We start from the raw sequence: 22558 nt of genomic DNA on the forward strand, positions 1-22558 counted from the left end.
GGCTGCAGGAGCAGTGGGATGTGGGAGGCAGAGCCGGGACAGGCTGCCGGAGCTGCTGCTGTGTGCTCCCAGGGCGGCCTCTCCTGGCTTCACCCAGCCTGGGAAAGGAGCGCAGCAGCCAGGGCTGGCACCAGGCTCCGGCTGCTGTGCAGCAGGGCAGGGAGGGCTTAATGCCAGCTGCACATCCTCACTTCCCTGCCTTCGTGCCGCCTTGCTCGGCCCAGCCTGGGACCATCGACGAACCCTTGGGCAGAGCACAGCTCTCCCGCCAGGGGAAGCTGGCATCGCCGCACCCTGGTGGGACTGGGCAGCTCATTGCCACCCCGCTGCCAGCCCCTGCCCAGGCTGCTGAGTGGGTCGGACGCGGTTTGTGTTTCCCGGCGTGGGAGGTTTGGAGGCGCAGGAGAGCGACAGCCCCAGGCCTGCGCCTCCGCCGCCGCTCTCTAGAGGGCGCTCGGGTCCCAGCGCACCGCTGAGGGCAGAGGCAGGGCAGAGGCAGCTGTGAGCGCTGGGCACAACCGGCTGCCAGTGCCGGGCAGAGCTGTGAGCGCTGGGCATAACCGGCTGCCAGCGCCGGGCAGAGCTGTGAGTGCTGGGCACAACCGGCTGCCAGTGCCGGGCAGAGCTGTGAGCGCTGGGCACAACCGGCTGCCAGCGCCGGGCAGAGCTGTGAGTGCTGGGCACAACCGGCTGCCAGTGCCGGGCAGAGCTGCCAGTGCCGGGCAGAGCTGCGAGCGCTGGGCACAACCGGCTGCCAGTGCCGGGCAGAGCTGCCAGTGCCGGGCAGAGCTGCGAGCGCTGGGCACAACCGGCTGCCAGCGCCGGGCAGAGCCAGCTGCGAGCGCTGGGCTGCGGTGCCAGGGGCTGGGCGGAGCAGGTGGGGCAGGGTCTGCGATGTGTGCTGGGGGGATCCCCCCAGCCCGGAGCCGGGGCTCTGAGCCCAGCTCGCTCACTGCTGCTCGCTGCCCCTGCTCTGGGTGTGAGGCTGGGTGGGTGGCACAGGGGCACGGCACAGAGGGGGGGCTGGCGCTCACGGCACCGATGTGCTGCTACCTGTGGGTGTCTCACCACCAGCACTGGGATGGTTTACGTCGGGGTGAGGCAGAGGGGGGGCAGACCCAGGCCCTCCCCAGGGGCTGTCACCTTTGGCTCACCAAGGTCTTGCCACCGAAGGAGCCTCAGCTGTGCCCCCCACGACTCAGAGGTGCAAGAGGCTGTTGAGCCCCCAAGCTCCCGACCCAAGGCTTTGCCCTGTGAAGCCTCCTGCAGCTGTGACTCACTGCCCCTGACACAATCCTCTCGGGGTGGTGGAGCTTTTGGAGGTGCCCTTTCATGTTTCATCTGTGCCAGTCTCTGCCACACCAAGTGAGTAACAGAGCCAGGGGAACGGATGCCAGGAGGATTCTCTTGCTGCAGGAGGGATGCTTGCTGGGCTGGACACTGCTGCCTGCCCCTGCATGGAGGGCAGCAGCTCACCTCCCAGTGCTGTGGTCCAGTTTCACTCTGTTGGGACCTTGGGAGGAGGAATTCCAGGGACATTCCCTGTGACCACACATCTCAGGGTGTGGGCAGATGCCAGGGCTTACACCCTGCCCTGCAGAACACAGCAGGAAGCTGGGGACTGACTCCCTGGCTTCAAAACAAGTAACAAACAAGAGGGAGCCCTGAGGAGCCTCAGCTGAGCCCAATCAAACCCCCTCAGGTCTGGCAGTCTGCAGCCATTCAGCTCTCTGTCAGGACAGGGGAAATCCTCTTGCCACGGAGCCGGCAGGGGCAAGGGGGAGCCGGCAGGGGCAAGAGGGAGCCGGCAGGGGCAGGCAGGAGCCGGCAGGGGCAAGGAGGAGCCGGCAGGGGCAAGGGGGAGCCGGCAGGAGCAGGGAGCAGCCGGCAGGGGCAGGGAGCAGCCGGCAGGGGCAAGAGGGATCCGGCAGGGGCAGGGAGCAGCCGGCAGGGGCAAGAGGGAGCCGGCAGGGGCAGGGAGCAGCCGGCAGGGGCAAGGGGGAGCCGGCAGGGGCAAGGGGGAGCCGGCAGGGGCAGGGAGCAGCCGGCAGGGGCAGGGAGCAGCCGGCAGGGGCAAGGGGGAGCCGGCAGGGGCAGGGAGCAGCCGGCAGGGGCAAGGGGGAGCCGGCAGGGGCAGGGAGCAGCCGGCAGGGGCAAGGGGGAGCCGGCAGGGGCAAGGGGGAGCCGGCAGGGGCAAGGGGGAGCCGGCAGGGGCAGGGAGCAGCCGGCAGGGGCAGGGAGCAGCCGGCAGGGGCAAGGGGGAGCCGGCAGGGGCAAGGGGGAGCCGGCAGGGGCAGGGAGCAGCCGGCAGGGGCAGGCAGCAGCCGGCAGGGGCAGGGAGCAGCCGGCAGGGGCAGGCAGGAGCCGGCAGGGGCAGGCAGGAGCCGCACACCAGGTGCTGAGCAGCTGAAGCTCCCGGGGCCAGCAGAGTTCCTCCTCCGACGCAGCCTTCTCCAGGGCCTGGGTTTCTTCTTCCCTGTGGAGAAATCTCCTGTGGGATGAGTTGGTGTCACCGAAATTGCTTTGTGATTATCTAACAGGAGGTGGTTTAGAAGCTGTAATTATGGGGGTGAGTCACAGCCCCCAGAGAGACCTTCCTCAGTTTCTCTCTCTGTGGCAGTGTAAGCCAGGGGAACCTTCCCGACCAGACCTGGCCGGGAGGAGGAAGGATGGAGGAGGGCTGCTCCCCAGGGGAGCCCTGCAAAGGGTGGGTGGGTGCCCAGCTGTGCCCCCACCATGTGCCCAGCTGTGCCCCCATGTGCCCAGCAGCCTCAGCAGCTCCTCCCAAGCACAGCAGCCCAAAGGAGGCTAAGAAAGGCTCAAACAGTCTCTGAGGGGTCAGGACACAGCTGCCAGGCTCTGTTTGGTGGTGCCCAGTGACAGCACAGGGCACAGTGGGCACAGGCTGGAAGCCAGGAGGCTCCACCTCAACATGAGGAGAAACTTCTTTGGTGTGAGGGTGGCAGAGCCCTGGAGCAGGCTGCCCAGGGAGGCTGTGGGGTCTCTTCCTCTGGAGACTTTCAGGCCCCCCCTGGACATGTTCCTGTGTGCCCTGCCCTGGGTGCCCCTGCCCTGGCAGGGGGGTTGGATGGATGGCCTCTGGAGGCCCCTTCCAGCCCCTGTCCTTCTGTGACTCTACATGAATAGGTGGTGCCAGGGAGCTGATAGCAGCTTGTGTGTGCCCAGCCCACACCCCCTCACTGTGCCACAACCCTGCCCCCCTCACCCCTCACTGCTGCCACGGCCCCCAAGGCAAGGGCTCCGTCCTCCCCCAGCCTCTGCTTGCAGCCAGCCCAGGGCTGTGCTGCTGGGGCTCTCAGGAGGGCTCTGGGGGAGTTCCTGCCCACACTGGGTGAGACCTTTGGGCTCAAACAGTCCTCCTGGGCAGGACCTCCTCCCACAGGAAAGGGACGAGGCCTCAGTGCAAACAACTGTGCTGCCTTCCTCCCCCGGGGCATCTTCCTCCTCCTCCTCATCCACCCCTGCTCTGGTGGCTGTGGCCTGCAGCCAGTGCAGCAGGGCAGGTTCCCTGGCTGCCATGGCAGGGGAGGGGGCACTGAGGCTGTGCTGTGCCCAGCACACAGAGCAGCTCAACACCTCCCTCCTGCCCAGCCCTGTGCTCTCCATCTCCCCTTGCTCTTCAAGCCACACTTTTCCTACACCGGGGGGGAGGCACAGATGCCTCCAGCTTCTCTGAGCAGCATTCCAGAGGTGTCTCCAGCAGAAGAGAATCCCAAAGAGCTCCTGAATGAGCAGGCCTGGGGCTGCCTGGAGAGCAGCCAGGGCTGAGGATGCTCCGCAGAGGGTCTGTAAGAGACTCACTGGTGGCAGGCACAGGCTCTGCCCTCTCACAGCAGCCCCCCAGGGGCTGCCCCCCAGGGGCTGCCCCTCAGCCCCTGCTGGGAGCTGGAATCTTCTCAGCTCTCTGCATCTGCTCATGGCTGAGAACTGTCCTGAGTGTGGTCAGAGGGCAAGGCCAGGCCTGTTCCCAGCACTGCTAAGTCCCCTGAGGGTGTGAGCAGAGGAAAGGAACTGAGACCCTCAGCTGGCTGTGAGCATCCCACCTCTGAGTGCTGCTAGGCAGCTTGGGTCTGGGTGATGCCTTCCTCACTGCCCCCCTCCTCACTGCCCCCTCCTCACTGCCCCATCCTCACTGCCCCCATCCTCACTGCCCCATCCTCACTGCCCCCCTCCTCACTGCCCCCCTCCTCACTGCCCCCTCCTCACTGCCCCCTCCTCACTGCCCCCTTCCTCACTGCCCCCTCCTCACTGACTCATCCTCACTGACCCATCCTCACTGCCCCCTCCTCACTGCCCCCCTCCTCACTGCCCCCCTCCTCACTGCCCCCCTCCTCACTGCCCCATCCTCACTGCCCCCCTCCTCACTGCCCCCTCCTCACTGCCCCCTCCTCACTGCCCCATCCTCACTGCCCCCTCCTCACTGCCCCCCTCCTCACTGCCCCATCCTCACTGCCCCATCCTCACTGCCCCCTCCTCACTGCCCTCCTCCTCACTGCCCTCCTCCTCACTGCCCCCTCCTCACTGCCCCCTCCTCACTGCCCCATCCTCACTGCCCCCCTCCTCACTGCCCCCTCCTCACTGATCTCCAGAGCAGCTCTGTTAGTGGTCAGCAGGTGGCTTAGGCCACCTGGAAAGAATGGCTGAGATCAAAGCTCTAATCCACATCTTTCCAGAGGGGCCCAGGCCAGGTCCTCTTCCTGCTGCAGAGCTGCACAGGGCAGGGCAATGTGGCTGTGTCCTCCCCCGGGGGGGCAGTGGCTGGGAGGCAGCAGGGAAGCTGAACCTTACCCAAGGGATTCTGCAGCTGCTAGCAGACAAAAGAACTTTGTAGAGCTGAGGAGAAGCAAGAAGCAAAGCTGTCATGATTCAGACTCCTCTAAGGTTTGCAGTGAGCCACTTGGATCCCTCCCAGCCAGAGAAGCTTTGGTCCCTTGGGGACTCCAGGAGGGAAGTGCTAGGGAGGATGGAGCTCCAGGTGTGTGCAGCGTGGGCAGGGTGGTGCTGGGAGGAGTGCACACAAACACTGCTGTGAACCACAACAAACAAACTGCCCTGGAACCACCCACAGCAGCCAGGCTGGGCAGGGAGGGACGCCCCAGAGCAGGGCAGGCAGCTGGGGGGCACAGAGCTGCTGCAGCTCACCAAGGGGGAGGGCTGCAGCCTGCAGCTGCTGCAGGTCTGGTGCCTGGGAAGGAGAGCAGCCAGGAGAGGAAGGAGTCAGAGAGTCCCAGAGTGGCTCAGGGTGGGAGGGAGCTCGGAGCTCAGCTGCTCCAACCTCCCCTCCATGCCCAGGGACAGCTCTCAGCTGGCCTCAGCTGCTCAGGGCCTCATCCAGCCTGGCCTGGAACACCTCCAGGGAGGAGGCAGCCACACTCCACAGAGGCTGCAGTAAGCTCAGAGGATGTCTGCTGAGCTGCAGCATCCCCTCCTGTGCCAAGCATCACCTAGAGAGAAGGTGCAGGCCAGCAATCACTTGTGCCTGCTGGCCACGCTGTGCCCATGGGCAGGAAGCTAAGCTGCAGGGCAATGCCCTCCTGGTGCCCAGTCCCCAAAGCAGGAGTTTGCCTTCCTCCTCCCAGCTACCCTCTTGGTGTCTGCACTGCAGAAGGAAACCTCCTGGCTGCAAGGTGCCCTCAGGAGTGAGAGCATCACCCAGCACCTCCTGTGGTCACAGATGTGCCCAGAGCCAGGACCCTCCTGACCCCCCTCCAGCTGCATCTGGCCCAAGCCCAGGAGGTCATTCCCTGTCAGCCTCCCTCCCTGTCAGCCTCCCTCCCTGTCAGCCTCCCTCCCTCACCTCCTCACCCAGAGCTGTTTTCCACTTGTGCCCAGACAATTCACCATCATTAACTGGTTGCTTATGAGCCATAATTGGGGCTGTGTGATGGAGCCAGGCCCTGCCACGTGGGGGTTTGCCAACCTGCCCTGGGCTCTCATGAGCAATGACAAAGATGTCAGCCTGCTGGGGCTGGGTGATGAGGATCTGAGCAGGGAAGGAGGGTGAGGGAGGGCAGCCCGGGGGGGCAGCAGCCTTTGCTGCCCTCCCATCAGCCACAGCTTCACTGCTGTGCTGTGAGCAGGCGCTGAGCAGCCTGGGCTGAGTGGGACGAGGCTCCTGCGAGCCAGAGGAGTAGATCACAGCAGAGATCTACCCAGGCCAGAGCCACCCAGCAGCAATTAGCATGTTTTGTGTGGATAAACAAACGGGCACCAGGCTCTGAGGAGGGGTGAAGCTTCCTGCCGCTGCCAGCCCCCTCCCTCTGGCAAATTACCCTTGGCAGGAGAGCCAGGGCTGGCAAACAACAGGGAGAGAAGGTGCTGCCCGGGGCAGACACCCACGGCAGGAGCTATAAATGCAGGCCAGGCAGGGTGGGAGCTGGAGCTATGATCCCACAGCAACTGCAGGACCGGCCTTGAGTCTGAGCCACCATGAGCTGCAGCAGCAGGCAGAGCTCCGGGGGCAGCGCCGGCAGCGCGGCTGGCAGAGGCAGCAGCACCTTCACCTCTGTCTCCTCGAGGAGGGTCTCCTCTAGGACCAGCGGTGCTGGCAGGTTTTCTGGCAGCAGTTGCGGTGGAGGAAGCTCCAGGAGCTGCTATGGGGGAGGAGGAGGAGGCAGCTACGGCAGGATGCGGCGAGGCAGCTACGGAGGGGCAGCGAGCAGCGGCTGCTACGGAGGGGGGATGGGCGGCGCCGGCTCCGGAGGGGCGATGAGCTGCGGCGGCTGGGGAAGGAGCCTGGGGTCAGCCGGTGGCTATGGAGGCAGCTTGGGTGGGGGAGGCTTTGCGGTGGGAATCCTCTCCAGCGATGAGAAGCTGACCATGCAGAGCCTCAACGAGCGCCTGGCCTCCTACATGGAGACGGTCAGGAGCCTGGAGAGGGAGAACGCTGAGCTGGAGCAGCTCATCAGGGAGTGGTACCAGAAGCAGGCTCCTGCTGGCCCGAAGGACTACAGCCACTACTATGAGAAGATTGGAGAGCTCCAGCACCAGGTAGGACTTGGTCTGTCCCAGGAGTCCAGGTGCTGCTTGGGACCCAGTGAAACGGTCGAGGCAGGGACGGTTCCGAACCCACTCAGTGCCCCTCTGAGGCTGATCTTGGGCTTCTGCCCAGCCCCCAGCTGCCTCCAACTCGAGGTGTGGGGACAGTGCAGCCCCCCCCGGGGCACAGCCCCCAGAGCCAGCCTGAGAGGTGCCCAGGAAGCTTCTCCTCAGCCTCTCGAATTTCCTTCCAGATCGTGACTGCGGCTGTGGAGACCAACAGGGTGCTGCTGGACCTGGACAACACCAGGATGACTGCAGAAGACTTCAGGGTCAAGTAAGCTCAGCTCCCTCTTTTCCAGGCACTGACTTCCTTGCTCCTGCTTAGAGACCCCCAGGCCAGGGCTGACCTCTCTGCTCTGGCCGGCACAGGTTCGAGACGGAGTACGGCCTGCGGCAGAACGTGGAGGGCGACATCAACAGCCTGAGACCCTTGCTGGACAGCCTGACCCTGAGCAGGTCTGACCTGGAAATGCAGTTTGAGTCCCTGAAGGTGGAGATGGTTGACCTCAAGAAGAGCCACGAAGAGGTAAGAGCCAGCTCCTGGGGGCAGGTGCCCCTGCACTGAGCACTTCTGCTCTGGCAGCTGGGCCAGGGACCCCCAGGGCAGGCTGAGTGCTGCCCCCAGGGGCTCCAGGGCACCTCTGAGCAGAGGTCCCCTCAGCAAGCAGGGAGGGGAAGCCAGGGGCAAACAACTGCAACCAGAGAAGCAGCAGCAGCAGAGACAGCTGCGGCTGGGAGGAGCCAGGCCGGGCCCTGCGGTGACAGCAGGCAAGGGGACACCAAAAGCCCCTGGCAGAGCCAGGTCCCCACTGCTGTTTGTGTGCCTTGGGCCTGCAGGAGCTGAAGGCCCTGCGGGGGCAGGCTGGGGGGGATGTGAGCGTGGAGGTGAACGCTGCCCCGGGAGAGGACCTGCTGCAGAAGCTGAACGCCATGAGGCAGGAGTACGAAGCCATCATCCACAGGAACCGCCAGGAGGTGGAGAAGTGGTACGAGGGCAAGGTGAGAGGGGGCAGCTGCACCCCCCTGCTGCTGGGGAGGGCATCCTGGAGATGAATGGCACTGAGCTGCCACAGGGGGTCGGGACCAGGTGGTCTCCGAGGGCCCTTCCGACCCAGCCCATCCTGCGGCTCCCTGTGGGCACAGAGGGGCAGAATCCCTGTGCTTGGAGGGCATCAGAGCTGGGCTGGCAGGGCCACAGGAGCAGCTTCAGACAGCCCCCATGGGGCAAGGGGCCCTGCTGCACCCCTGGTGTGGTCAGAGCTTCCCTGACAGCGCTGGAGGATCAGCTCCCACGGTGCAAGCTGGGCTCTGCTGTTTCAGATGAAGGAAGTGAGTGAGCAGGTTCACCTCAGCGGCCAGGAGGTGGAATCCAGCAACCAGCAGATCTCTGAGCTGAGGAGGCAGTTCCAGAGCCTGGAAATCGAGCTGCAGTCCCACATCAGCAGGGTAGGTGACTGCTGCTGCTGCCCTGGCAGGCACAGGGGGCTGCTTGGTGGGCTGGGGGCACAGGAAGAGCTGAGGCTGCTCTCTGTCCGTGGAGGTGCTTGGGGCGCCTGACGCCGCTGCAGCCTTCCGCACTGGGGGCAGAGGGAGGACCCAATCCTGCCAGGGTCCCACCCAGGTGGTGCTTTGCTCTCCCCCTGCAGAGAGAGGCCCTGCAGTCCAACCTGGACGACACAGAGCGGCGCTACAGCCTGCAGCTGCAGCAGATCCAGGCCATGGTCGGCCCCCTGGAGGAGGAGCTGGCCAGCATCCGCTGCGAGATGGAGAGCCAGAACCAGGAGTACAAACTGCTGCTGGGCATCAAGACCCGGCTGGAGCAGGAGATCGCCCAGTACAGGGCACTGCTGCAGGAGGGCCAGCAGGGAATCACGTAGGTAACACTGAGCAGGCTCAGAGCTGCTGGGGGGAGCCCAGAGGAGGCCACAGAGATGAGCCCAGGGCTGCAGCAGCTCTGCCATGGGGACAGGCTGAGGGAGCTGGGGCTGTGCAGCCTGGGGAGGAGAAGGCTCCAGGGGGACCTCAGAGCTGCTGCCAGGACCTGAAGGCATCCTGCAGGAAGGCTGCAGAGAGACTTTTCCTGAGGGTGTTTAGGGACAGGCCCAGGGGGAAGGGTTTGGAGCTGAGGCAGAGCAGGGTTGGAGTGGAGCTGAGGCAGAAGTTGCTCAGTGTGAGGCTGCTGAACCTCTGGCCCAGGCTGCCCAGGGAGGCTGTGGCTGCCTCCTGCCTGGGGGTGTTCCAGGCCAGGCTGGATGAGGCCCTGAGCAGCTGAGTGCAGCTGAGAGGTGTCCCTGGGCATGGAGGGGAGGTTGGAGCAGCTGAGCTCTGAGCTCCTTCCACTCTGAGCCACTCTGGGGTTCCAAGAAGTTTCTCAAGCTGCCCTTGGCCATTTCTCACCAGCTCAAGCTGGGAGCAGTCCCCAAGGGCAGGAGGTAACTTTTCTACCTCCTCAAGGTACAGGTTTGGAAAGGTTCCTAAAGCCACCCCCTGGCTTTGTCCTTCCCTAGGGCAGTTTAAAGCCACTTCTTTGGACCATGTTTCACTCCATGGCACCTTCTTGGTCCTCTGAGGAGCTCAGAGAGTGGCCTCAATGCAGCCAAGAGGATGCCAGCCCCTGGCTGTGCTGCTCTGGACACAAACATTCCCTTCCCTCCTTCCAGCACCTCGCAGGGAGGAGCCGGTGGTGGATCTTCAGGAGGAGGAGGAGGAGGTCATGGAGGAAGCAGCTGGTCCTCTGGAAGAGGAAGCAGTGGAGGAGGAAGTGGTTGGTCCTCAGGTGGAGGGAGCAGTGGAGGAAAGATGGGAGGATCTTATGGAAGAACTTCCTCATCTGAAGGTGGAGGAGGAGCAGGAGGTGGAACCTGTGGGAAAGCTTCAGGAGGAGGAGGAGGAGGAGGAGGAGGCAAATCCTGCCTCTCCCGCTCTTCATCTTCCCAGTCTGGCAGCTCCTATGAGAGCCAAGGTAAGAGTGGGGGTCGAGGGCTGCATCCTCCCCTTGCCCTTCCTCCCTGAGGAGCAGGAGGGGCACTGCAGCTCCTCCCTCGCTTGGCAAGCTGGAGATGCTCTGCTGCCATGGTTTGAGGTGACCTTGGCACTGCCCTCACCCGGCAGCAGGGCAGAGACCTCTCACCAGCTGCTCGAGGAGGAGGATGTTGGGAAGGTGTAGAAAGAGGAAATGGAAGGGGGAAGGACAATGTCCACCCCAAAGCCTGCAGGGACCTGGAGAGGTCCAAAGCCCTGGAGTGGAGCCAGCTGCTGGGGGGGGTCAGGGTCTGAGGGGGGAATGGCTGCAGCAGGGCAAAGCTGTTGGCACACTTCAGACATTCCAAATCCAGAGATGCAAAATGCTGAGGCAGGAAAAGAAGGGCAGGGAGCAAAAGGTCTTCTCCAGGTCTGACTTCATGGCTGTGGTTCCAGGGGGGGCTGAAAGCACAAAGCTGTGCCTGGAAGGGAACAAAACCCTGGAGCGAGGAGCGACCATGGGAGAGGTGTCTGAGGCCATCAAGAGCATGAGAATGGGTAAGGCTCCAGCTCCTGCCTGCACCTCAGGCTCAGAGTGATGAGGATGAAGAGGAAGGCAGAGCCTCTGGAAGGGCTCTCTGCCATCCCTGGGAGGTGTCCCTGCCCATGGGGGGAGGTTGGAGGCCTCCCAGGCAGAGCCATTCCAAGCTCCACAAGCTTCAGGGTGCTGAAGGCTTCGGCAGCCCTCAGAGGAATTCTTGCTCCTCCTCACCTTCCAACAGGCAGTTTCAGGAGGTTTGAGGAGTGATTGGCCAGAGCAGCAGCTTCCCCTCACCAGTGGCCTTAGCACCAAGCACACTGATCACAACCCCACGAAGAGCAAACTGCTGTGCAAGTTACTCACCAGGGGCTGAGCAGAGCTCCCTGCATGGCCCTGCCTGCTGCTGCCAGCTGAGCCTCTGCCCCTCACCGCTGCTCCTCGGCTCCCTCTGCCCTCATTGCTGTTCTTCTGGGGACCCACCCCCCAGAAATACATGCTAATAAAGCTTTGCTTGCCTGCTGCACCCAGAGGGCTGTGTCTGGAGGAACTGCCTGCAGTGGGCACTGAGCTGCACAGCTGCAGCCCAGCCTGTGCCACACGCAGCAGCCCACACTGGGCATGGCACCAGAAGGTCTGCAGGGGCACAGCCAGCAGTCAGGGGCAGCTGAGGGATGAGGTGGAGCTTCTTGTGCCAGCTCCAGCCAGGTTGCCCTCCTCTGTGCCCTGGCTGGGTGCTGATCAGCCAGAGGCTGCCCTCTGCCTTGCTGTGCCCCTCTCAGTGCTGCTGGGGCTGCTCCAAGCCTGGGGTCTGTGTGAGCAGAACTGCCAGGGGGGGTCCAGCTGAAAATGCCTCAGAGGCCTCCTCCCATCACCCCTGGGCACCCACAGTCCCTACCCTCTGCTCTCCTCGAGCACAGGGAGGCAGATCCCAGCTGTCTCTCCCAGCTTTATCCCCACTGGCTGCTGGCTGGGAGGGAGCATCACCCACTGCAGAGGGTTGGGAAACAGGAGCTGAGTGGGAGGCCGTGGGAACAGGGCTGCAGAGCTCTGGGCAGAGCTGTGCCAGTGATTCACTGCCCTGCCTTGTGCCAGGCTCCCAGCCAAAGTCTTCAGTGTTTGAAAGAAGATAAACCAGGAAGAGTTCTTTCCTGGTCAGTGGCTGTGGGGGGCCTGAGGAAGTGGCCAGGCTCAGCATCCCTGCCCTGCCCAGAGGCACTGCTGGGGGGTGCTGATGGGTTTGCAAGGACACCTCCAGCTCCCTCTGACTGCAGAACCTCCTGCTGGACGTTCAGAGCCCCTGCAGTACCAAATCCTGGTCCTGCCTCTGGCTCCAGCTGTCCCTGAGCCTGCCCTCCCTCTGCTCTCTTGCTTCCACACCTCTGGCAGGTTGGCCAAGTCCTCAGACCCCTCTGCTCAGGCTGCCAAACCGAGAGCCCACACAACACCCCCCCTGCAAAGAGCAGCTCTGCAGGGTGGCCTACAGCCCTCCTGCTCACCCCTGGCCTCACAGCAGCACCCTGCAGGCTGTGGAAGGAGCTCAGAGACAGCTCTTGGCTTGCACCACCACAGCAGCCCTGGGCACCACTGATGCCCCTTGGTCCTGGCCCTTCCCAAAAGCATCACTTTGAGTCTTTCAGTGCCCTGGGCAGGAGGCAGCCTGCTGGGCAGTGCTGCTGCTTTCAGCCCTGGCATGGAGCTGCTGGCATGGAGCTGCTGGCATGGAGCTGCTGGGGTCACCCACACCGAGGGAAAGGCTTCTGAGCCATCAGGGTGAGGAAGCTCACATCACTGTCACCACTTTCCCTGCCAGGGGGGGACTCCCAGATGAGCTCCACAAGGAGCTGCCCCTGGCTGCAGAACGTGAGAAGCAGCAAGCAGCAGCTCCCCCACGGCCATGGCTGCAGTGCTCCCCACAGGGGCTGAGTGCAGCTGCAGCCTCACCAAGCCCTGGGCACAGCTGAAGTGCTTTTGCCTTCTGCCATCGTGCAGCTACCAAACCTGCCCCTGGGCAGGCTTGGGAGAAGGACAAGGACACAAAGCAGCTGCTGTGGAGGGGCAGAGCCACAGCCCCAACCCTGGGGCAAAGCAGGAGCACAAAGCCTGCAGTGCCTGAGGCCGAGGGGATGCTGTGAGCAGGACCCCAGGAGGGGGAAGAGCAGGCAGGAGAGCCCTGAGCTTTGGTTTGCATGCCTTGTGTCAGGCACTAATCAGCATAATGAATGAGCCTTAATTTTATGAGCACAACCTGTTGCAACGGGGCTGCTTATCTGCTGCTCCTGATAGGGCTCTGAGAAGCTAATTGCAGGGTGTGCTGGAACAGGAGCTGCAGAACAACCCCAGGCCAGGAGCACCCACACTGGGGGGGGTGGTTCCAGAGCTCCCAGAGCAAGGAGTTTGTGCAGTGGGCACACAGAGGGCATTTCACAACTGCCTCTGCCTGTCTGCCTCTGCTGAGGTCTCTTTTAGCCAGCAGTACCTGGTGGCTGTCAAATGCTCCTCAGGCTCTGTTTGAGCAGCTGCTCCCCTGCAGTGCTGGGGCAGGAAGGGAAGGGGCAAACCTTTCTAGAGCCACCTGCCCCACAGCAACCTCCCAGTGGGGTTTTTCACCCTCATGAGGGGCAGGGGCAGCTGCCTGGGCACTCCCCTGGCAGTGGTGGCTTCTTTGGCTGACAGCTCTCTGGATGGAGAAGGCAGCAGGGGCCAGGGGCTGGAGGCAGGCTCAGGGTAACCACCCTTGGGCTGGCTGAAGCTCCAGGCTCTGACTCCTCAGCCCTGGCTCAGGGGGTGCTCAGCCACCTTGCCCTGTGACATTCCCTGAATCTCACTCCTTGTGCAGCAGGTCTCTGGGCTGCTCAGGCCCAGCTGAGGCTCAGGGCAGCAGGACCTGCTCCTTCCCCCTGGCACCCAGAGCCCATGCAGGGGGCCCCTGCAGCCTGTGTCCCTCTTCTGCAGAGCTCAGCAGGACCTTCCTGCTGCTGGGCCCAGGGGAAAGCTCTCTGGGAATGGCTGTGGTTGCACTTGGATGCTGTCAGGTGGAGCAGGAGCCAAGAGCAAGCTGCTGGCTGGGGGCAGCTCCTCACCTCTCCCCAGAAAGCCTGTGCTGGGAGGATGTCCTGAGAGAGATCAAGAGAGCAAATCCAGCACCTGCCTGGGGCACAGCAGCAGAGTGACACTGAACTGAGGGCAAATGTCCTCATTTTGTGGTGCAGAGATCCCCTCCAGGTCAGCCCTGAGGGCTGCAGCCTGCTCTGGAAGCCTCCCAGCCCCGCTGAGCCCTGCGGCAGCTCTCGGTTTGCCTCTGCCCCGCTGCTGAGCTGCACTGCCCTGACAGGCATCGGAGAGGCCTGGCTGGGAGCAGCACAACAGCAGGGAGGCAGAGGGAATGGCAGCTGGGCTGGGACTGTGGCAGGTGCTGAGCTCCACAGCGAGCAGCTGGCACTGCCAGGACACTCAGAGCCTCTGCAGGCTGCCTGCTGCTGGGACCTGCGGGGGGAAACCTCCTCCCTGCGCTCTGGTTTGGGAGCAGTGGTGGTGCCCAGCACCTAGCTCAGCACCACCCCTGACTGACCTGGCAGGGATGAGCAAGTCCTGGATGTGCTGGGTCCCTGCAGGTACTTCTGTCCATTGGAGCCCTGGCATCAGCCACAGCACCTCCAGTGCAAAGCAGCAGGGCAGAGAAGCTTCTGGAGGCTCTCCCAGTGAGCTGGAAAAGGAGAAGCTGCTCCTGTGCTCTGCCCTGCTGGGGGAGAGGCAATTAGCAATCAGTGATTCCAGCAATGTAAATGGATACATCCACAACAGTTTATGAATGGACTATGAAACAGTCACTAATCAATAACTGAAGCTGTGCCAGGAGGGAGCTCAGTGCTTGCAGCTCCCCAGGAGGGTGAGGAACCCACAGCTCAGGTCCTGTGGGGCCAGAGCCCTGCTGGAGCTGCAGAGGGAAGTGGCCTGGGAGAGCCAGGAGCTCATGAGGGGCAAGGCTCAGCGGCTGGCACCCAGCAGGTGCTGGCTGGACCTGGTTCCCCTCCTGGCTGCTGTGGCATCTGTGCCACAGGGCCTCCAAATGACCTTCCCCAGGCCCAGGGGCAGACCCCACCGGCAAGGAAACCCAAGCTGCACCTTCCAGCAGCCAGGGCAGCACCTGCAGCACCCCAGAAACTGCTTATGGAGCTGAGGTGACACTGCCATGCTCCAGCTGGGAATCAAGGAGAGATTATCACATCACCAAGCCCCTCTGGGAGGCTTTCATCACCTTCCAGCAGCGAGATAAGATCAGGGAGCTTTGGCAAGAGGTTGCATAAGCAGCAATAAAGCAACCCTGGCACCAGCCCAGGGCCAGGCACAGGAATCCTCCTGGCTTCTGTCAGGGGATGTGAACTGATCCCGAAGTGAGCACCACAAGGACCAGGAGCTGGGGCAGTTTGTAAGGGGATCCTGCACAGGAGGCTGCAGCAGCAGCACACAACCAACCTCCAGGTGCAGGTGGCCCCTGGGAGGGGAGGGCTGCCCTGCAGCACCCTCTGCAAGGCCTTCAGAAGGTGCTGAGGCAAGGAGCAGCCAACAAGGGGCAGCTCCTCAGCTCTGCCCCCGTTGCTGGCTGCAGGTTGAGGGCAGATTGCTACATCCCATCAACACCTGGCAGGCCTTGGAGGCTCAGCAGCCAGAGCGAGGAGGGGAGGCCAGGGGCACACTTCAGTGACCCAGGACAGAGCTGCCACTGGGGAATGGACCTCCAGGCAAACTGGGGCAGCCTGGGCTCCAGCTGGGCACCACAAAGGCTGATCCTCTGCTGCTGTTTGCCTGCAGGAGCAGAGCCTCTGCTGCACTGAAACCCAGGATGCAGAATTCTCCTGCAAGCTCCTGGGGCAAGCAGAGAGCTGAGGAGCTGCCAGCCTGCTCTGCAGCCGGCACAGAGGGCTCCAAGCACCACAGCAGCAGCTTGGGCTGGCAGGTGACAGTGCCCTGGGAACCACAGTCCCACAGTCATGGAGCCACAGAATCATTTTGGTTTGAGCCTTCCCCCAGCCCTGCCAGGTCACCACCAAACCACTTCCCTCAGCACCACAGCCCCATGGCCTTGGAGCCCCTGGGCACTGCCCAGTCCCAGGCTCCTGCAGGCTGCTCAGGACATGAAGCTGTGTCCTCAGGCTCTGCTTCAGCACCAAGCTGAGGGCTGAGGATGGAAACCCTCCCAGATCCCTCTTGGGCAAAGCTGCTGGGTGCCAGGGCAAGCCCTCAGGAGTGGTGTGAAGGCTCCTGGGGTCTCAGCAGTCTGCTTCCAGCTGAGCTGCATCAAAAGTGTTGGAGGTTTCCTCTCAGGAGGCTGTTGCAGAGGCTGGAGGCTGCCTGCAGGGAGAGCAGAGCAGATGATGTCTCTATCACCTCTGCTTTATGAGCCAGGGACAAGAGGCAGGATGAGAACTTTCCTATTAAACCACAGGGCAGCTTCCCACACAGCCCTTGGCAGGGCTGCACCAAGGCAGCTGCTACCTGTGCCACCCTTGACTTGATAATGCAATTCAAATAGCCTTCATCTCCCTGCTGCCCCAGACCCACAGCTCTTGGGGCAAGGAAAATGCCCTGCTTGGGGCTTTTATCCTCCCCTCTGTGATTTCCAGGCCTCCACTCCCCAGGGGCTGCCCTGGCCCTCTCCTCACAACAGAAGGATTTGGGTTTTGAGGGCAGAACCCCACAGCAGTGCCTGGGGCAGGCTCAGGGCTGAAGGAGATCCCTCTCTAGGCAGGGGCAGAGGTCCAGAGCTGGGCAACTAAACAACTTCTCCACTTCTGCTAACCAACCTCTGGCACTCTCAGGTGTGAGAATCACAGCATCAAGGATGGGTTGGGTTGGAAGGGACCTCCAAAGGGCACCCAGCCCAGCCCCCTGCAGGCAGCAGGGACATCCTCCACTAGAGCCTTGTCCAGCCTGACCTTGGCTGTCTCCAGGGCTGGGCTCTCACCTCCCTCCCTGGGCAGCCTCTTGCAGTGCTCCAGCAGCCTCATGGAAAGAGGAGGCCGAGCAGTGTAGGAGACCTTAAATGCCTGAAGTGTGAAGGAGCAAAAGGGAACAGTCTGCAAAGAGCAGCTCCAAACCCCACGGCCCAGAGAGGAGGTTCATGAGGGAAGGAGCAAAGATGAGAAATAAAGGTGAGAGATTCTGGGCTCATCCTGGGGGTTTTAGGGAAGAATGGAGAGAATGAAGGAATTGCATCAGCTCCACACTACCCCAGCAGCAGCTTCAGCAGGGTCCTGCCTCAAGAGTCTCTGCCCAGAGCAGAAGGCCAAGAGACAGCCTTAGCCCAGCCCCACAAGGCAGCAGGGGGCTCGATTGCCTGAGATAGCAGCACAAAAATAGTGTTCAGCAAATTATTCTTGGCACAAACAAGGAGGTTGGTAAATGCCCTGGGAGAAGGAAACTCCCTGGTGGTGACACCCACGGCCAGAGGTATAAAGAGAGCCGGCTGGGGGTGACAGCTTGCAGTCCTGACTCTTATCAGGGCTGTGCACCTACACTTGGGGCTGTGGTCTGACTCTCTCCTGCTGCCACCATGAGCTGTGGCACCAAGTCCTTGAGCAGCAGCAGCAGGATTGGCTGTGGAGGCAGTGACAGGAGCGGCGGTGGCGGTGGAGGTGGCGGCGGTGGCGGCGGCAGCGGTGGCGGCGGTGGTGGCGGCGGAGGTGGCGGGTTACGTAGCTCTCGTGGGTACTCCTCCGTGTCCAGCAGGAGATACACCTCCTCTGGGGGAGGGGGAGGCTTCTCTGGGAGAAGCTTTGGTGGAGGAGTTTCCAGGAGCAGCTACGGAGGAGGCTTCAGCAGCGGCAGCTGTGGCAGGATCAGCCGCGGCAGCTACGGGGGGAGGATGAGCGGCGGCAGCTACGGAGGAGGGATGAGCTGTGGCAGCGTGGGAGGAGGCTTCGGGTCAGGCGGGGGTGGGTTTGGATCCAGCATAGGAGGTGGTTATGGATCTGGCCTCGGTGGAGGGAACCACTTTGGTGGCTACAGCGGAGGTGGATTCAGCGGCTTTGGGAGCGGCGGCGGCGGCGGCGGCTTTGGCGGCGGCGGCTTCGGTGGTGGAGGCTATGGTGGTGGCAGCTATGGTGGAGGTGGCTTTGGGGGCTTTGAAGACGGGGGCCTGCTCTCCACCAACGAGAAGCTGACCATGCAGAACCTCAACGACCGCCTGGCCTCCTACCTGGACAAGGTGCGGCGGCTGGAGGACGACAACGCTCAGCTGGAGCAGCTGATCCGGGAGTGGTACAAGAACCACGGCCCCACGGCTGCCAGGGACTACAGCCAGTACTACAGCACCATCGAGGAGCTGCAGAGCCAGGTAGGAGCCCCCTGCCCGCGGGGAGCAGCTGCTCGCCGGCACTGCCCCCTGCGGCTGGCCGGGACAGCAGTGCCTGGCGCGGGGCTCCGGCTGCCGTGCCCCCAGCAGGGCTCTCCTGCCCCTCGCCCTCCTGAGCAGCGGATCCGAGCAGTGCTTGCCCGCCTGCCGCTGCTGTGGCCCCCTCGGTGGCTTCGTTTGGGGGTGCGCAGCAGGGCCCAAAGCGCTGTGGGGCTGCCTCTGCCCCCCGGGCACCCCCTGGCCCTGCACCTCCTGCAGAGGCTTGGCTGTGTGTGCTTGGCAGGAGCTTTGCTTCCCCACTCTGCCTGGAATCTCAGCAGGGCTTGCAGTTACTCTTTCCCCCAAGGTGCTCTGAGTGCTCCCCTCCAGCTCCTGCAGCACCTGGCACTGCCATGTGGGCATCCTGAGAGGGGTTTCTGCAGAGGGCTTCCCTCCCTCTCTCTCTGCCAGCCCTGACCAAAGAACTTTTGCCCTCTGCTTTCCAGATTGTTGGTGCAAATGTGGACCTGAACAAGATCCTCCTCGACATTGACAACACCAGAATGACTGTGGATGACTTCAGGCTGAAGTGAGTCTCTCCCTCCCTCGTTCCACCTGGTGTCCCCACTGCCCCCAGCAGCTCCTACTGCCAGCCAGCCCCTGTGGGGCCGGGGACAGGAGGCAGCTGCTGGGAAGGGCCTTCCGAGGGTGGCTGTTTGGTTGCTTTCATTATTAGCTTTCCCAGGCAGCTCTTGAAGGCCTTCAGCCATCTGAAGGTTACCTTCTGAGCCTCCCCACCCCTGCATGGAGATTTCTCACCACCTAAACCTCCCAGAGGGAAATTCCACTGGAACCAAACCAACCTCCCGGGGACAGGAGGAGAATCAGCACTGAGCAATGGGACTGGAGCCCAGAGCTGTGCTGGTTGGAAGTGCTCAGGAGAGAGCAGGCACAGAGGTGTGGCAGCACTGTCCCTCCTTGTCTGCCCCCAGGTATGAGACTGAGTACAGCCTGCACCAGAGCGTGGCCAGCGACATCAACGGCCTGCGGCCACTGCTGGACCAGCTCACCCTGGCCAGGTCTGACCTGGAGACCCAGTTTGAGTCCCTGAAAGAGGAACTGATCTACCTCAGGAAGAACCATGAAGAGGTGAGCTCCACACTGCTGCCTCAGGACACCTCAGCACTCCACTGCCTGTGGAGTTCTACAAGCGGTGCCCAGAATCTGGCTCCTGGCTTTGATCCCCCCCTGCCCCAGCCTGGCTTTGATCCCCCCCTGCCCCAGCCTGGCTTTGATCCCCCACCTTGACCCAGCCTGGCTGTGCCTTAGGAATGGCAGGATTGTTCCCTCTCATGCAGAGGAGGATCCTTTGCAGGAGCTGTGTCAGGATTTGTGTTCCCTCCTTGATAGAATCCCAGAGTGGCTCAGGGGGGAAGGGAGCTCAGAGCTCAGCTGCTCCAACCTCCCCTCCATGCCCAGGGACACCTCTCAGCTGCACTCAGCTGCTCAGGGCCTCATCCAGCCTGGCCTGGAGCACTCCCAGGCAGGAGGCAGCCACAGCCTCCCTGGGCAGCCTGGGCCAGAGCCTCAGCACCTTCAAACTGAAGAACTTCTTCCTCAGCTCCACTCTAACCCTGCTCTGCCTCAGCTCCAAACCCTTCCCCCGGGCCTGTCTCCAGACCCCCTCAGCAAAAGTCTCTCTGCAGCCTTCCTGCAGGATCCCTTCAGCTCCTGGCAGCAGCTCTGAGCTCCCCCTGGAGCCTTCTCCCCTCCAGGCTGCACAGCCCCAGCTCCCTCAGCCTGTGCCCTTAGCAGAGGAGTTCAAAGCTTCTCCCCCCCTCACCCCTGGGGTTTTTGGGTTGTTTCCCAGGAGATGCAGGGCCTGCAGACCCAGTCTGGGGGGGATGTCAGCGTGGAGGTCAATGCCACCCCTGGCATTAACCTGATGGAGAAGCTGAACGAGATGCGCTGCGAGTACGAGAGGCTGATCGAGAACAACCGCAAGGAGGTGGAGAGCTGGTACGAGACCAAGGTAAGGCACCGGGGCCTGGCCACTGCACCTCTCCAGAGGGCTGCAGAGGGCAGGCAAGTGGCCTCCTCTTGTCTGAAGGGCCATTAAGTGCCTTGGGGCAGCGGAGGAGGACCTAAGGTTTGTGGCGAAGCTCAGGGAATCTGCGTCCCGGCAGCGAGGAGGACACCGAGGGGGCAGCTGCCAGCCCACCTCACGCCTCCTGTGCTCCACTGCTTGCTCAGGGCTCTTATGCTGCCCCCACAACCTCCTCTTCCCACCAAACCCACCCCCCTGCTGTGTGTGATGCTTGCAGATGGAAGAGGTTAACCAACAAGTGCACTCCAGCGGCCAGGAGATCCAATCCAGCAACCAGCAGATCTCTGAGCTGCGACGGGAATACCAGAGCCTGGAGATCGAGCTGCAGTCTCAGCTCAGCATGGTGAGCCCAGGGGGTGTCCTGCTTCCCCTCTGCCGCCAGAGGCACAGGCTGGTGGCACCCTGCAAGCACCCAGCTGCTGCTGGGTTACTCACCCTCAAAGATGCTCTGTTGTGGCTTGTGAGGACCTCCCTCTTGTCTCCAGTCCCAGCCGCGGTCCCACCCAGCTGCTGCTTTGCTCTCCCCCTGCAGATAGATTCCCTGCAGTCCAACCTGGACGACACAGAGCGGCGCTACAACATGCAGCTGCAGCAGATCCAGGGCATGATCGGCCCCCTGGAGGAGGAGCTGGCCAGCATCCGCTGCGAGATGGAGAGCCAGAACGAGGAGTACAAGATGCTGCTGGGCATCAAGACCCGGCTGGAGCAGGAGATCGCCCAGTACAGGGCACTGCTGGAGGAAGGGCAGCAGGACCTCGTGTAGGTGACCCAAAGGACGCAGCCTTGTGTGGCTCCAGGGGTGCAGGGGTCCCAGACACCAGCAGTCGAGGTGTGCAGAGCAGGCTCAGCCCCCCGGGGCTCGGGCTCCCCACACTCGTTGGCAGCCCAGGTGGGAGCCAGGTGAAGGAAGCTCCGTGCAGGATCCCTGAGCTGCTGCTCTGGGCAGGGAAAGCCTCACACAGAGCCCAGCTCCACCTGGCTCCAGCAAACAGCAGGGAGGCTGCAGGCAGGGAAGGGATCAGAGGGTTCCAAACCTCCTGAAAGCCTCTTGCAGCAATCTGAACCTGCAGGGAAGCTGCAGGGAGCCTGCTGCTGCTTGCCAGGCACCTGAGAGCACAGCCCAGGCTCCCCTGGCTGCCTCTGCAGCTGAGGGCAGCTGTGCCAGGTCCTGCTAGAGCTACCTGAGCAGGAGGGGGGAAGCAAAACCTCCTGCATTCAAGCTCCAGCTGGAAGGGTTGGCTCCTGATGCTCCATCAGCTGCCTGCTGCCTGTGCTGGGCTCTGAGCAGCAGAATCAGAGCCAAGAGCAGCGCAGGGCTCGGGGCAGAGCCTGCTGAGAGCAGGAGGGCAGCTCAGTAACTTCTGTTCTCTCTCTCTCTTTGCAGGATGCCATCAGGAGGCTCGGGAGGAGGCATAGGAGGGGGCATGGGAGGTGGTAGAGGTGGTGGATACACTTCTGGAGGAGGAGGAAGACTAGGAGGAGGTGGTGGCATGAGTGGTGGCTATGGAGGTGGTGGCATAAGTGGTGGCCATGGAGGTGGTGGCATAAGTGGTGGCCATGGAGGTGGTGGCATTTCCTCTGGCAGTGGAATAGGAGGAGGAATGGGAGGAGGAAGCAGTGGAGGAATGGGAGGAGGAGGAATGGGAGGAGGAGGAATGGGAGGAGGAGGTGGAGGAATTGGAGGGGGAAGTGGAGGAATTGGAGGGGGAAGTGGTGGTGGATGTGGTAACATCGGAGGAGGAGGAGGAGGAAGGATCTCAGGAGGCATCAGCAGCTCCCACTCCTATTCATCATCCTCCCAGTCCCAGTCCTGCAGGAGTGGTGGTGAAAGCCAAGGTGAGAACTGTTGCACAGATCCCTGCTGTCTCCACCCCATCCCCAATCACTTCCACACCATGAGCCTCCCCTCCTGGAGCAAGCAGAGCTCAGCTCAGCTCAGCTCAGCTCAGGCACTGCCCCTGGAGCCAGCCCAGCTGGCAGCCAGCCATGGGCTCAGCCCTCTGCTGGTTTCTTCCTCCTCTCACCCTGCAGAGCCTCACAAACAGCTCTGCCTAAACCAGCCTGAAGTTTCCCTTGGTACTTGAGGGATGCTCAGGGAGCCCTGGAGCAGCTCCCTTGCTCCCTGCAGGTCCTGGGGCCTCAGGGCCTTGGTGGCACTGCAGGGGCAGCCAAGGTTTGCTTTGTCTCTAAGCAGGCTGTGGAAGGAGAGCTTTCGACTAGGAGCACAGCTGGAGGCCCCTGCAGAGCCTGTCAGAGAGAGCCTGGCCCAAAGCCTTGCCCCTGGCCCTGCTCCTGAGGAAGTTGCTCTTCACCACTCTGCAATGCTCTTGATGCCATCTGCCCAGCCATGCCCTGCTGAGCTGCTCAGAAGGGCTCCTGCCCCCCTGCCATGCACACTGTGGGATGCTTTGGGGCTTCAATCACCGGCACCCGGGGCCCTTGCTCCAGAGATTCAAACTCTTTGCTTCTTGGCTGCTTCTGTGTCAGGAAAATGTCTCTAATAAAACTTCACTTCTGTCTGATGCAACCAGAGCCCTGTGTGGAGCTTTCCTTCCAT

General features: G+C 62.6%; 2 protein-coding genes across 2 annotated transcripts; both read left to right on the forward strand.

Annotated features, from left to right (window-relative positions):
- The first annotated feature begins 6450 nt into the window (after positions 1 to 6450).
- LOC104298176 (keratin, type I cytoskeletal 17) lies at positions 6451 to 10940 on the forward strand. Its single transcript, XM_054176811.1, has 9 exons — positions 6451 to 7011; positions 7254 to 7336; positions 7432 to 7588; positions 7900 to 8061; positions 8383 to 8508; positions 8709 to 8935; positions 9723 to 10024; positions 10480 to 10581; positions 10806 to 10940. The coding sequence occupies exons 1-9, from the start codon at positions 6451 to 6453 to the stop codon at positions 10829 to 10831; spliced, it is 1746 nt and encodes a 581-aa protein (XP_054032786.1). The 3' UTR covers positions 10832 to 10940.
- A 6174-nt stretch (positions 10941 to 17114) lies between these two features.
- LOC104298177 (keratin, type I cytoskeletal 10) lies at positions 17115 to 22221 on the forward strand. The gene is made up of 9 exons (XM_054176737.1): positions 17115 to 17897; positions 18401 to 18483; positions 18887 to 19043; positions 19765 to 19926; positions 20219 to 20344; positions 20534 to 20760; positions 21386 to 21510; positions 21565 to 21837; positions 22196 to 22221. Exons 1-9 carry the CDS (start codon positions 17115 to 17117, stop codon positions 22219 to 22221), a joined length of 1962 nt encoding a protein of 653 aa, XP_054032712.1.
- Positions 22222 to 22558: the final 337 nt, after the last annotated feature.

The sequence above is a fragment of the Dryobates pubescens genome, chromosome 36, assembly GCF_014839835.1.
Source record: "Dryobates pubescens isolate bDryPub1 chromosome 36, bDryPub1.pri, whole genome shotgun sequence".
NCBI classification, from domain to species: domain Eukaryota; kingdom Metazoa; phylum Chordata; class Aves; order Piciformes; family Picidae; genus Dryobates; species Dryobates pubescens.